The sequence below is a fragment of the Balaenoptera physalus genome (genome assembly GCF_965194825.1).
Source record: "Balaenoptera physalus genome assembly, chromosome: 6".
Taxonomy (NCBI): Eukaryota; Metazoa; Chordata; class Mammalia; order Artiodactyla; family Balaenopteridae; genus Balaenoptera; species Balaenoptera physalus.
Window position 1 is genome coordinate 106,355,263 of NC_138885.1, and position 13,469 is coordinate 106,368,731.

Below are 13,469 nucleotides of genomic sequence, written 5' to 3' on the forward strand. Positions count from 1 at the left end.
ACCGGTGGGCCGTGTGGCAGCTGGGAGGACAGAGAAGTGCCAGGACCACGACAGGACGCTCGTTGTCTGCTGCGCCTGGGTGTCCTGGGCTCACGCCACCCGCAGACCCGCTGCTCACTTTCCCACCTTTGTTGGGCACTGGCTTCTGAAGGGCGGAAACACCGTTTCCAGGCAATTCAGAAAGGCCATGTGCGGCCCGGAATTCTTGTGGGCCGTAGCAGCTGCTGGTCAGAAGAGGGCACGTTCTCTGTCTTTTCTGGGTGAGAAGGAAGGGAGGAGAGCTAGTCGACTGGTTTATTATCAGGTTCCTGAGCAAATGATCAGTTCTTTAGGAATTCCGGTGACAGAGGAGTGGTGTTTGCAGCGGGAGACCAGGTATCTGGCACGGGCGATCCTTTCAGCTTTTCACTGATTCACATGCCAGTCAAGCAAGTCACCATCACTGTTTGTGTCTTGGTTATTTTTCTCCTTTGGGGGAATAATTGTTATAAGGGAAGCACTTCCCCAGCACTTAACGATGGCACCAAGCGCTGTTTTAAGTGCTTTAAACATCATGAACCCCCGTAACACTCTCTGGGGTAGGCCTCGTCGTTATTCCACGTTACAGCGGAGGCACGAGGAGGTCAGATAACTTGCATAAAGGCACACGGCTCCCAGGTGGTGGAATTGGGATTCCAACCCAGGCCAGTCGGGCTCCGAAGGAGTAGAATAATAATTCCGTGCTTTATTCACAAACTGTAAGCAAGGGCTGCTGCCCTGGAGGGCTTGGGTACCCCGGAGGCTGCTAGGTAATGAGACACGTTGCTGAGGTCGGTGCTCCTCTTAGGCAGACACTCTTGCTCCATCCTTCTCTCTGGCCATCCTCCTTTTCTCCAGCGTTTTCTGTCTTTGCCAGCTTTATGCGTACAGAGTCCTCTCTGATCTTGAGAAAGCCGTTTTTCCACCCCACCGTCTCTTCTTTCTTCCCTTCCCTGCAGATCCCTCATGTGACAAGCGTGCCCCTCCCAGCCCCTCGTTAGGGACTGTTTCCCACGCTCTTCCTTTATATCCCCTGGGCCTCGCCTGCGCCAGGCAGAGGGTAACTCCTCTTACTGGAAACTCCCTCCCTCGGCTTCCATGACCTAATTGTCTTCTAGAGCTTCTCCCTCCCCCTTGACTACATTTCACGTTGTCCCTGTTTGTAGTCTTTTCTTGATTATTATTACCCTGCCCCCGGTTTGGCCCCTGGCTTCCCTCTCGGCGGAGCAGGTCTCTTGCGAGCTGGTAGCCACACCCGAGCGGCCGTGTGGCTTCACGTGGCGGCTCGATGGCGGGTTAGCCGACGCCCTGGGAAGCGCGCCGTGCTCTGTCCTGACCGTGTCTGCTTTCAGTTTTGCCATAGCGAAAAGAGGCCGCCTGCTGCTTGCTGATGACATGGGCCTGGGGAAGACCATCCAAGCCATCTGCATAGCCGCCTATTACCGGAGGGAGTGGCCGCTCCTGGTGGTGGTACCGTCATCTGTGCGCTTCACCTGGGAGCAGGTCAGCTCTCCTGGTGCCGTGATTTTAACGAGGAAGGCTTTCCTCAGTGTCAGAGTCATCAAACGACAGTTTGGGGACAGGACCTGGGGAGCTCGAAAGATCTGTCTCAGCTGAAGGAGGAGGGGAGCCTGCTGAGGCCAGGCTCCTGGTTTTCTGAGTTAGAATCAGGCTAGGCCTTTAGGGAGGAAGGGCAAGGCCTTACCAAGCTCAGACTTGCTTCCGTCTGTCAGTAGACGCTTCCCGAGCACCTCCGGTGCCCCTGCGAAGAACACCTTTCACCTCTGCCCCACTTAAATTTCAAAATAGTTTTACTTCCTTTATTTCCCTTCATCCTTAAACAGCCGTGTGCAGCAGGCACAAGATATTAACCCCATTGTCAGATGAGAAAACTGCCTCTCCAAGAGGTTAAGCACCGTGCTTGCTGCTAGTGAGGAACGGTTCCGGGGCCTTGAGGTCACACCTCCTGACTTTGGACTCAGGGCCCACACCGGTAGCAGGTGGTGTGGGCAGGAGGTTCACAGTCTACCGGGCACTTTTATGGCAGAAAAACCTGACATGACCATTGTATTATCACTCAGCTGTGAGCTTTGTCTCCCGTAAATCCAAGGATCAGAGCAGTCCCATGAGATGAATAAAACTCTACGTAAGCAAACTTGGTGAGGATGGAAGACGTGGTTCATCGGCCGTAGCTTCTCCCAGCTTCATGCTGCTCGAGCTGGCTGTCGGCTTCCTCATGCCGAGGCTGTTACTAAGCCCCCGTGAGCTGCTCTTGGGGAGGAGGCAGCTCTGCCTGCAGCCAGGGGGCCTGACGCCCAGACATGCCCTTCCAACCCAGGAGAAAGCAAAACTTAAAAAAAGTGCATATCGAAACAGTACCTCACGCTTTTCTTGTCCTTGTGATCTGAATTGTGCCAGAGCCTCTAGGAACTAACAGTTCAACACACGTTAGATTCCCACAGCACCCTCGGAAATTCTAGGGAAGAGCAGATGGTCAGATGCTCATCAGCAGGACAGAGCCTGGCCTAGCGCTCCCGGAGTCAGAATGGTGTCAGCCCAGGCTCACTGGGAGCACCCAGACCCCCGGCCAAGGACAGAGGCACCTGGTGGCCGTCCACTGGCTCCAGGTACTGGCTTTGGCCAGAGATGGCAAGATTTCTGGGGAAAGCAGGTGCCTTTGTAGAAAGCACTGAACCTTTTCATCATCGGCAGTGCCTTTGGCGTACCAGGCTCTGCTAAAAATTCCTTTATAAAATTCCTCTTGAAAAGAGTTGCAGTCTTTCCTTGCAGAAACTTGTCATCTAGCTAGAGGTCACAGAGGTGGAATCCACAGACACCCCAAAGCGACTGCTAACAAGTGCTTGCTTACCGAGGAGGGAAGTGTCCCGTTAGTGGAAAGCGAAGGGGAGTGGGTGGGTGAGAGGAACAGGGCAGCGACGGTTGTTCGTGGGGACAAGGTTATGCTGAATGCAGGAGGGCCGGGAGGGGAAGAGACCGAGTTTGTCTTCAGGGAGCGTTCACGTCGGTCCGCGTGGAGAGAGGCGGTGGGTGGGTTAGCGGGGCCACAGCTGGCAGCTGCCAGGCTGGATCGCCACGTGGGTTTTGTTCTCTCCTGTCACCCCCAGGCCTTCCGTCAGTGGCTGCCATCTCTGAGCCCAGACCACATCAACGTCGTGGTGACTGGGAAGGACCGCCTGACAGCTGGCTTGGTCAACATTGTCAGTTTTGATCTTCTGAGCAAGTTAGAAAAGCAGCTGAAACCCCCTTTTAGAGTTGTCATCATTGTAAGTGACTTGGCAAAGTCTTTAAGTACTTTATCTCTGGGGAAACTTTCTGCTCGAAAGCTCTAAGAACGTCCATATCTGTAATCTCATGGAGCCTCACTAGGTTTCTAGGAGAGTAGAAATCACTGGCTTTATTTTGTAGGGAAATGATCTTTCATTTCTCTCAAATAGCGGTTCTCGACCCTGGCTATGTATTAGGATCTTCTGCGGCAGGGGCGGGCGCTTTTTGAAAAATTGTGTTTTACTAGGTCTGTGCTGGGGGTTTCTAGCCCACCTCTCCCCACGGGGGGTCATGATGGAGGCGAGCACGTGAACCCCTGACGGCCCGGGGCTCCAGGAGCTACAGCCTGGACAGCATGGGCTGTGCCTCCATCTGGTGCCCTCCTGTCGGCGTGACTCAGACGTGCAGTTCAAACAGTTAATAGATTTTCTTCCAGCCGATATAAGGATGCTCCCTTCCTACCAAAAAAAAAGCACTTTTTACCCTAGTGTTTTTTTTTTAAAGGAGGCTTTAGAGTTTAGAGTCCTGCTCCCAGATGTGATGGAACATCTTTTAGCTGCCGCTTTCCTTCTTCTAACTCCTTTCAGCCTCCAGAAGGAAAGTCTAGAGAGACTGGCTTCCAGCCTCCTCTGTCAGTACTCAGTGTGTCTACATGGCTCACAAATACAGCCCTGAAAACGAGTGAGTCTCTCCCGTCCCCGCCCCCGCCCAGCCAGCTACCACCCCCAGTCCGGGTGACAGACGTCCCGGGGCGAAGCCTGCGGTGGATGGTTTCCGGGGGAAGCTCATCCTCGCTTTTCCTCTTGGCAGAACAGGGAAACCCAGTGCCTCTGGGTAACACGAAAGGTTTTTTATTCAAACACGTGACCTGAAAAAGCCAGTGGTGTTTTCCTCCTCTAAAAATAGGATTCTCTACCTGCAGCGGCCTCCCAGATCTTGCTGCTCGTCTTGTCTAGTGCACGTCTCATCTAGAAGGAGCGAAAGGAAGGGTTTTTAGAAAACTCTTTGAGGACCTCTGAGTCACTCACGTCAACAAGACTGCAGTGGGGCCTCTGCCTCGGGTTTCCCGGCAGCGGGCTGACCGCGAGGGAGGCGCCTTCGTCCATTGGCTCAGCTAGCCAGAGGTCGAAGGCAGCTCTGGGCCCTGCACAGGGCTGTGTACCGCGGGTGTGGAGCGAGCGGTCAGCCCCTGGTCTCCGGGGAGCCGCAGTCCAGTGAGACAGACTGACACACACGCAGATCATTACAGTCCGTTCCAGGGCCTTCGGAGACGCGGGAGCCAGAGCCTGTGGGAGCTCAGGGAAGCGGGGGAGAAGGCGCGGGCTGGGCCACAGAGCCTTGAGCCAGCTCGGGGCACACACGGGTCTTCAACACACGGAGTTAGTGCTGTGCAGGGGGCGGTGCAACCTGACAAGACAGCAGAGCACCTTTCAGGGGTTTGTCCCGTGCCGCGTGCGAGGTGGGCAGGGCAGGGGAGTCGCCAGCCCCACTCTGCAAGTGGAAAACTGTCCCTGAGAGATGAAGCGACTTGCTCACAATGTCATAGAGAAGGTGCCCCAGAGCCTGGTCCTTGCCCAGGCCCCCAGCCGTCTCCTTGAAGGAGAAAGCACTAAGAGAGGCAGCCTCAGTGCGACGCCGTACCAGGGTCAAGCTTGACGTGGGCTCTCTCTCTGTCTACTCAGGATTTGGCCTTGTTCACTTACGTGACTGTTTCTTTTCAGGATGAATCTCACTTCCTCAAAAACATTAAGACTGCCCGCTGTCGTACAGCTGTGCCCCTCCTCAAGGTGAGTGCTGCTGAGGACAGACTTGGTGCCTGAGCCCACTCGGCACTGAGATCTGCTCTATTTTGCTCGGGCTGGACTGGTGTCCAAGGGGAGCAGGGGCCGCAAGTCCAGGGCTGCAGGCCGTGGATGTGACTTAGCATTGACTCAGGGCATCTCTGCCTAGGACTTCGGTACCAGATTCGTTTTTCTTCCTAACATCCTGCTGAGGAACTAGCGGTCAGTGCAGTCGTCTGTCTCTCAAAGATGAAGACCTGTTGAAGGACACAGGCCAGGTTGGAACTCACTCTGGACTGTCCTCGGGCTCCTCCTGGACAAGGCAGAGGGACAGCCTCCAGCAGCGGGTCCTCTAAACAGCCCAGGAGGGACTGCCTGTCTTCTACGTGGCTTGCGGGGCAAAGCTCTCACGGTGCAGACTCAGAACCAGGCCGTGGGCATCAGCAAGAGGCGCCACAAAGCTGAGACCTGCTTTATAAATAAGATGATACCCTTTTCTGGGGCCGCCCTAAGGCTGTTTTGTTAGCAGGAAGGTCAGCCATCCGCATCCTTTTCTGGGGTGGTCTAACCTATGCTGAGCCTTTGGCTGCTTGAGTCCTGGTTTCAGAGCAGAAGGGGTGTGGGTGTGTGTGTGTCTGTGTGTGTGTGTACAGTGCAGCTTTGAATCTTTATCCAAAGGCATTCTATTCTGACCTGCAGTATAAGCTCCATGCTTTGTGTGGTACACACTTCGGTGTCTATATTTTGTGTCCCAGCCCCTCCATCCCCAACAGAGGGAAGGCCCCCAAATTTCCTTCCATCTATTTGGAGTGAGCTTTTTCCTACTTCAGGAAAAAAAGTTGTACAATTAGAAAAGTAGTCTTTTCTCTCATAACAAGGTAGAAATATCTCACAGGTGACTTTGGGGGAATCTCCTTTGGTTTGTATGAACTGAGCAAACAAAAGCGCATGTTTATCTTGGGCTCTAGTAAAGTGGCCTTTGGGTTGCACCCGATTTTAAAACTGCAGCTTTTATTGCTTAAAAGAAGCTTTAAGTTGTACCTAAGCTAGGGAAAACAAATATGCTGAATGTTGGTGAAACTTAGTAGCATTTGAAAATTAATTTTTTCCAACTCCCCACAAAACACACTCGAGTGTCTGCTCATTTCAAGTTTGTTTTGTGTTCGGAGTAACAGGTAATATGATAACATCTTCCAAAGCAGGATTATGTCATTCTCTCCAAACCTAAAGGTCCTTTACTTAAAAACCTTGATTCTCTGCCCAAATTACCTATAAATGTTTATAGGTTGAGAGCCATTTATGGACACACTTAAGTGTTTTTCCCAAAGTGGTGACCCTTCTTTGGGGGAATTTTAATATGTTTTCTTTTGAAAAATGTTAATAGACCCTGGTACTGTGGTTCCAATATTACAGCCATAACTAAAATTAAATCTGTACCCCTGATTGTTTAGACAAAAGAAACTGCACAGTAGATAGATGATATCATTAAAGATATAATAGGAAAGCTTCTTAGCAACTGTCTTGTTAATGCACTCATTGCCTGGTCAGGCAAGCTGGACTTAAATATTGGTTTCTGAAATATGTGCTTCTGAGCCAGACCTTTTAAAGCAATGTCTACATTTTTCAGATCTTGGATATATTTCAGAGTGACACATTTAAAACAAAATTTTAACTACTAACTAGTATGTATTTCTCTGCATTGGCTGTAGAACTTGGATGAATTAATATTTCAAAACAGAACCCATGAATATAACCTGTTCATGGGTGTCTCGAAGCCACTGTCATCCATAACATTGACTTCACGTGTGTTGGACCGTTGGCACAGTTGAGTGGAAGAGGAGGAGGCATCCTGTGTTATTCTGTTAATCAAACCTCCCACCTCTCTGCTGTATTTCCATTGAGATCAGAGTTCCTCAACCTTGACACTATTGACATTTTGGGCTGAATAATTCGTTGTTATCCACAGGGCTGTCCTGGGCATCGTAGGACATTTAGCTGCATCCCTGGCCTCTACTCACTAAATGCCACTGGCTCCTTCAGTTGTGACAACCAAAATTGTCTTGGCAGGTCTTGCCAAGCATCCCGGGGGAGGAAGGGGGAATTACCCCTCGCCATTTCTGTTGAGAACCACTGATCAGATACTCTAAGGAAATGAGTGAATCTAGGTATTTTGGGAATAAGAGGAGAGTTGGGAAGAAGGAAAATAATGCCTTTGAAGAGCCAAAGAAGGGCCGAGTTTAATACCACTTGACTGTTCCTCTAACTTGTGCGTCTCTTAGAACTATATTCTGATAATTAATATGTCAAAATATTTTCAGCAGATGTTCGTGATGAGGTAATTAGGTTATATCCTACTGTCTGTGAGATAGGCCAGATCATGTGGGTTTCCTGAATGGAAACAGCAGCTGCATGCAGAGGACGTTTTGCTTAGGTCGTAAGAAACTGGTGGTGTTGCCCCCTGGGAAATGTGACATCTTTCTTCCCCGACAGCACTGTTTTCCTGGGCTGCTAAGCGAGGTGGTTCTATTTTCATCTACAGTTGACCCTTGAGCAACGTGGGTTTAGCGTGCCTTTAACTTATATTTAGCTGGCCCTCCATATCTGAGGTTCCTCCACATACTGACATGCATCCAACCTCGGGCAGTATAGTACTGTAGTACTTACGATTGAAAACATCTGCCTGAGTGGACCTGTACAGTTCGAACCCGTGTTGTTCAAGGGTCAACTGTGTGAAAGTAGGCAAGACAGAAAGCTATAAAGAACAAAACTGAAATCACCTTTAATCCCTCCAACACAGAAAACCACTGTTAACAGTTTGGTTATTTTTCTAACATGTCAGCTGTAGGGCAAGATCATTTTTAATGGCTTGGGAGCGTTCTGTGGTATGGACGCGTCCCATGATTTAACCCTTAGTGTTGGACACTGTTTAGCTATTATAAATACTTCTACAAGTGAACCTCATCCGTATGTTCATAGCTTGTATACTTTGTCCTCTTAGGACGAATTCTTCCACTCAGAATTTCTGGGTCGTAGTTTTACCTTTTGCTGGTTGCCTCTGAAATCCAGTCCGGCCGTGCGTCACCACCTTCACTCCTGCTCAGGCCAAATCACATGGTCTCTTTCTCCACGTGACTCCAGCCCTGAAGGGTATCTGACTTTTCCATTGTGAGCAGTGAGGTGTGTTTGAGTTTCCTTTAGTGGTTTTTTTTTTTTATTTATAGTGCTTTTTATTGTTAAACCAGTTAGATTATTTCTTTAGAAGAAGAAAGGCCCTCAGAATCCCACCATCCTCCCCTAATAAACAGCTGTTTCTCTTTTTGTGGGAGTAGAGTCCTTTTTTTTTTTTTTTTAATAAATTTGTTTATTTTATTTATTTATTATCTTAGCTGTGTTGGGTCTTCGTTTCTGTGCGAGGGCTTTCTCTAGTTGCGGCGAGCGGGGGCCACTCTTCATCGCGGTGCGTGGGCCTCTCACTATCGCGGCCTCTCTTGTTGCGGAGCACAGGCTCCAGACGCGCAGGCTCAGTAGTTGTGGCTCACGGGCCCAGTTGCTCCGCGGCATGTGGGATCTTCCCAGACCAGGGCTCGAACCTGTGTCCCCTGCATTAGCAGGCAGATTCTCAACCACTGCGCCACCAGGGAAGCCCCTAGAGTCCTTTTATGTCTGTCGATTGGCTAGATCAGATGAGAATAGTGGTCTAAGGTGTCTGAGCTTTTTCTTTTCCTTTTTCATCGAAGTAGTTTAACTAGATGATATATTCAAAGAGTACAGAAGGATGTACAGTGAAAAATAACTCTTTCTCCCCCCTCTGGATCCCCCAGTCCCTTGATCTCTCTCTTCGAAGACAGCCACAGTTACTGGATTTTGGGGTTTAGTTGTAAAAATTAGTCTATGCCCATGTCAGTACATTCAACGTCTGTTTCCTTTCTCCCTCCCTAGAGTGTTCTACAACCAGTTTTGCAACTTCCTTTTTTCCCTTAATGGTGTATCTTGGTGATCATGCCACCTCATTCCCGATAACTGGACCTCATTCTTACAAATAGTATTCTACTGTATAAATCTGTCAGAATGTGTATCATCTGATCCCTTTTGTTGGATTTGTAACCAGGTTTTAGATGTTTTATACAGAACTACAATGGCAGTACTTGTGATATACAAGCAGGGAGTCGAAAACCCAGTTCCTCTGCACCTAGAAGAGAAAACCCAGTCCTTCTGCGTTTGGAGAGATGGCTCTTTGCCTCTTCAGCCCAGAGCGGGAGTGGTGTCCGCTGGAGGGTCTGCTCTCACCCCCATTGTGATCAGGCAGGCTGCAGGAAGAATCCCCTGCTCGTGTGAATCAACTAACTTCTCTCTGACGCTAAATAGACATCGTTTTTTTCCATTGTTCCATTGTGGGTTTCTTGGGTGCTAGAAGAGTTACCTGTAAGGCGTTCAATTTAGGGTTGTTTTATGTAGTTTTATGCATTTATATTTTCCTAAACTGGAAGTTCTCAAGGGTAGAGGGTGGCGTATAAACCACGTGAAACCGGGCACGATTAAAGGCCTTACGGATGACAGTGATGACAGTAGACGTCTCGGGGCTGAGCAGGCTGAGTCATTCCCTAATAGATGAGACGCCGTACTGGTTTCTTTTCAAAGCTGGCCTTTTTCTCTTTCCATAATGCTGCCTCTGCTTTTTTTAACACCCACAAGCATCCATTTTCAACGGTCCCATCATCCCCCCTAGTCTGGACAGTATATGGGAGGTCTGACTCCATGTTAACTCCGTCCTATAAATATCGGGCAGAGAACCCTGGAGTTACTTTCCAGCACCTGATCTGTGAGCTGCTGCCCGGGCTTCATCCCCAGGCTACTGCAGTGATGATGTGGGGAATAGGTTTGGATGATGAGCTGATTTTCTCTTAATGATAAGACTTTTCATTTTCCCCGTTTCATTGAAATGGTCTTGAGCCAAGGCAAGTGGTGCTACAGGCGTCATTCAAGAAGCTTATTGTTATTTTAATGAGTCTGCATTAAACCGTGTAGAAAATTAGAAGGCCCAGGTAATTGAACTGTGGGAAATTATAGCTGGAGAAATTCATAGCTCTCCTGTCATAATGGAATTAGGTATTGGCAGTTGCTGAGAGGGCAAAAGTGCATCTCAAGAATGGTACATATTGTATATTTATAAAGAATCCTTTTTCTTCCCTCTGCTGCACCTTTATTTATTTATTTTGATGAGGCAGTGTATCTATCTGAAAACCTAATTTCCTCCCCTAGGCGACTGACTGCATGCGATTGCCTTATGCTGCCATCATTAACTCAAGGTTACAGTGGTTAACAAGCTGTTTCTAGACAACTGAGCCCCCCAGTAGGGTCCCTTCCCAGAGCTGAAATGGATTTTACCTCCAGTGATCTTTGGCCATTCCATGTTCCAGTACAGTAGGGAAGTGTCTCCTTTTTTATCTCACCCTCTTTCTCATCTGAGTAAGAGGTAGGATTTTGGGTCTGGTCTTCTTGGGTCAGGTTGGTGTCAGGATAAGGAGGAACCCGAAGTCTGTCATTGGAATTGACCAACTGTTCATGCCCGTCCTGCCCTCAGCTGAGCAGGCTGCTGCAGGCCTGGGCTGAGTGTAGGGTAGATGGATCCGGGTCCCACCTTTTAAAGTCCTTATTAACTGCCAAATGAGCTTGAATCAGGGATCTCTAGGCTCGAAGCATTGTGCCGCTGAGTTAGTGACAGCCTTTTTTTTTTTTCCTCTAAAGAAAACAAATAGAAGCTTATACACAGGCCATTGCTGATGCTTTCTCCTGGGATTGAGAAAGGGCTGGTCCTAGGTATCATTATCTACTCATAGGTTCAGCTTGGGTGTCAGAAATCCATCCTGGAAAAAGTTTGGACCTGCTGCTGTCTCCCCTACTTCCCCTTCCTCTAACCATGCTGGATTCTTTGAGTTTACCCCACGTTCCGTAGGACACCAGTTAGCTTCCTTGTGAATATTTTTAGGCATACAATGAATATTTATTGATTGCTTACTTTGTGCCAGCCACTGTTTTACGAAAACAAAGGTGGACACAGCCCAGTCCTTGGTCTCAAGAAGCTTGCAGTCTAGTGAGGGAGACAGACAAGATAGAATTCAGTGTAAGGGACTAAGTGCTAAAGTAGATGCGGGCAGAGGGTGTGGCCGAGGCAGCTTAGGAGATGACGCCCAGCCTCTTACACGGGTCACACCGTGAGGTTCTTAGAGCACACATGCTCTTTTTCTCTGGTCATGGTACCTTCCTTCGCTTAGAGTTCCCAGGTTGTGGTCACCCAGAGCTCTGGAGCGAGGCCAGCCATAGTGTCTTTGGAATCTAGATCTACCTTGGATCTAAGATGCACGAACTTGAGAAGTACCTGCGGTCAGAGTGCGAGGAAGTGAAGGTGTTCATGCAAGATTCCAGGGGTGTACTGTTCCGGGGGCCTCGGCTCCAACTCCTGGGGGTGCTGGGGACATCCCTTGCGTGTCCTTTGTGTGTCTCAGCACCTTGGGCTTTTGTGTTCTAGGTTGCCAAGAGGGTGATCTTACTGTCGGGCACCCCAGCCATGTCCCGGCCGGCAGAGCTCTACACGCAGATCCTCGCCGTCAGGCCGACTTTCTTCCCTCAGTTCCACACCTTTGGACTTCGCTACTGTGGCGCCAAGCGGGTATTTGTTCTTTATTCCCCCTCTTCCCCGCCCACCCCCACCCTGATTTTCACACTTCCCTTTCCATTCCTTCTTTTTGGCTGTGGTGTGATCAGAAGAGCACTGGCCATAGAGCTGGATTCAGATTTTAGCTCTGCTTTGCCCCTAACTCTGACCTTGGAGTGTCCTCTAGGGTAAGATAAGAGCAGCCCCTCCGAGTTCTAACGCTTGTGGTGATTCCAGGTTAGTGTTTTCCAGTAGAGCGACCAGTGGCCAATGCGTAGGTGCCTGGAGCTCTGAAAGCCAACAGCTCTTGCCTCAGAGAAGGGCACTGAGGAGAGCTCCAGGTGAGGCCAAGGCCCTACATACTCTGCGCAAAAAGGACAGAGGAAGCCTTTGAACAGGTGGAGTGGGAAGCATGATCTCAGGCTCCCCTGGTGGGCTCTCATCAGTGGGCCTTTGCTCGTAAATGTCAACTCATTATAGTGAATCGTGCCTGGTCAGCAGGCCAGAAGCCTCTGACCTGCAAATTATCTCTATGAATACGGTGCCAATGGAGCAGCTGCCCCTGAGCTACAGTCTGCACAGCTTCCGTTCTCCAAAAATGGCAGAGGAAGCCTTGTAAACAAATGCCACTGCAATCAAAATCGTGATTTCTGGACTTCCCTGGTGACGCAGTGGTTAAGAATCTGCCTGCCAATGCAGGGGACACGGGTTCGAGCCCTGCTCTGGGAAGATCCCACATGCCGCGGAGCAACTAGGCCCGTGAGCCGCAATTACTGAGCCTGCGCGTCTGGAGCCTGTGCTCCACAACAAGAGAGGCCGCGATAGTGAGAGGCCCGCGCACCGCGATGAAGAGTGGCCCCCACTTGCCGCAACTGGAGAAAGCCCTCGCACAGAAACGACCCAACACAGCCATAAATAAATAAATAAATAAATAAATAAATAAATAAATAAATAAATAAATAAATAAATAAATAAATAAATAAAATCACAATTTCTAAAACCTGTATTTTTAATAGATTTACTTAATTAATTTTTTTTTTTTTTTTTGGCTGCGTTGGGTCTTCCATGGCTTTGTGCGGGCTTTCTCTGGTTGCCAAGAGTTTCTCACTGTGGTGGCTTCTCTTGTTGCAGAGCACGGGCTCTAGGCGCACGGGCTTCAGTAGTTGTGGCACGTGGACTCAGTAGTTGTGGCTTGTGGGCTCTAGAGCGCAGGCTCAGTAGTTATGGTGCATAGGCTTAGCTGCTCCGTGGCACGTGGGATCTTCCCGGGCCAGGGATCGAACCTGTGTCCCCTGCATTGGCAGGCGAATTCTCAACCACTGCGCCACCAGGGAAGTCCCTACTTTTTTTTTTTCTTTTAACTGTGGCCAGATTCTTGCATTAAGAGAAGCCACTGAAAAGAATGCCCCATGTCGAGCTCATTTTCAGCCCTATACCGTGAAGGCATTTGCTGAGAACTTCCAGTTGATTTCAGAGTGTATTTTTTTAAAAGAAGAAGCAGTTTTTGATCATTTTATTTCTCCACCTTTGGCTGTCTCTTCCTGCTGTCAATTTAACAGAGGTTTACAGGACACCTATCACATCTCCAGCATTATACTAGGTCCACTGGCCCTCGAAAATGATCAAGCCTAGCCCCTGCCCTCGGTGGTTCACAGTCCAGGGTGGGGTGAGGCACGAGGGAAAATGAGCAGCTGAAACCCTAAGGCAGCAGACACCCTGGCTCCCTGATTTTC

At 49.4% G+C, this 13,469-nt stretch overlaps 1 protein-coding gene across 1 annotated transcript in view; it reads left to right on the forward strand.

The window, feature by feature from the left end:
- SMARCAL1 (SNF2 related chromatin remodeling annealing helicase 1) overlaps window positions 1-13,469 on the forward strand; it is a 48,277-nt gene that overhangs the window by 14,563 nt on the left and 20,245 nt on the right. The window contains exons 6-9 of the mRNA XM_082466203.1: window positions 1,371-1,521; window positions 3,144-3,302; window positions 5,025-5,090; window positions 11,611-11,751. Coding sequence (XP_082322329.1) covers window positions 1,371-1,521; window positions 3,144-3,302; window positions 5,025-5,090; window positions 11,611-11,751 — 517 coding nt within the window. The remainder of the gene's footprint in view (window positions 1-1,370; window positions 1,522-3,143; window positions 3,303-5,024; window positions 5,091-11,610; window positions 11,752-13,469) is intronic.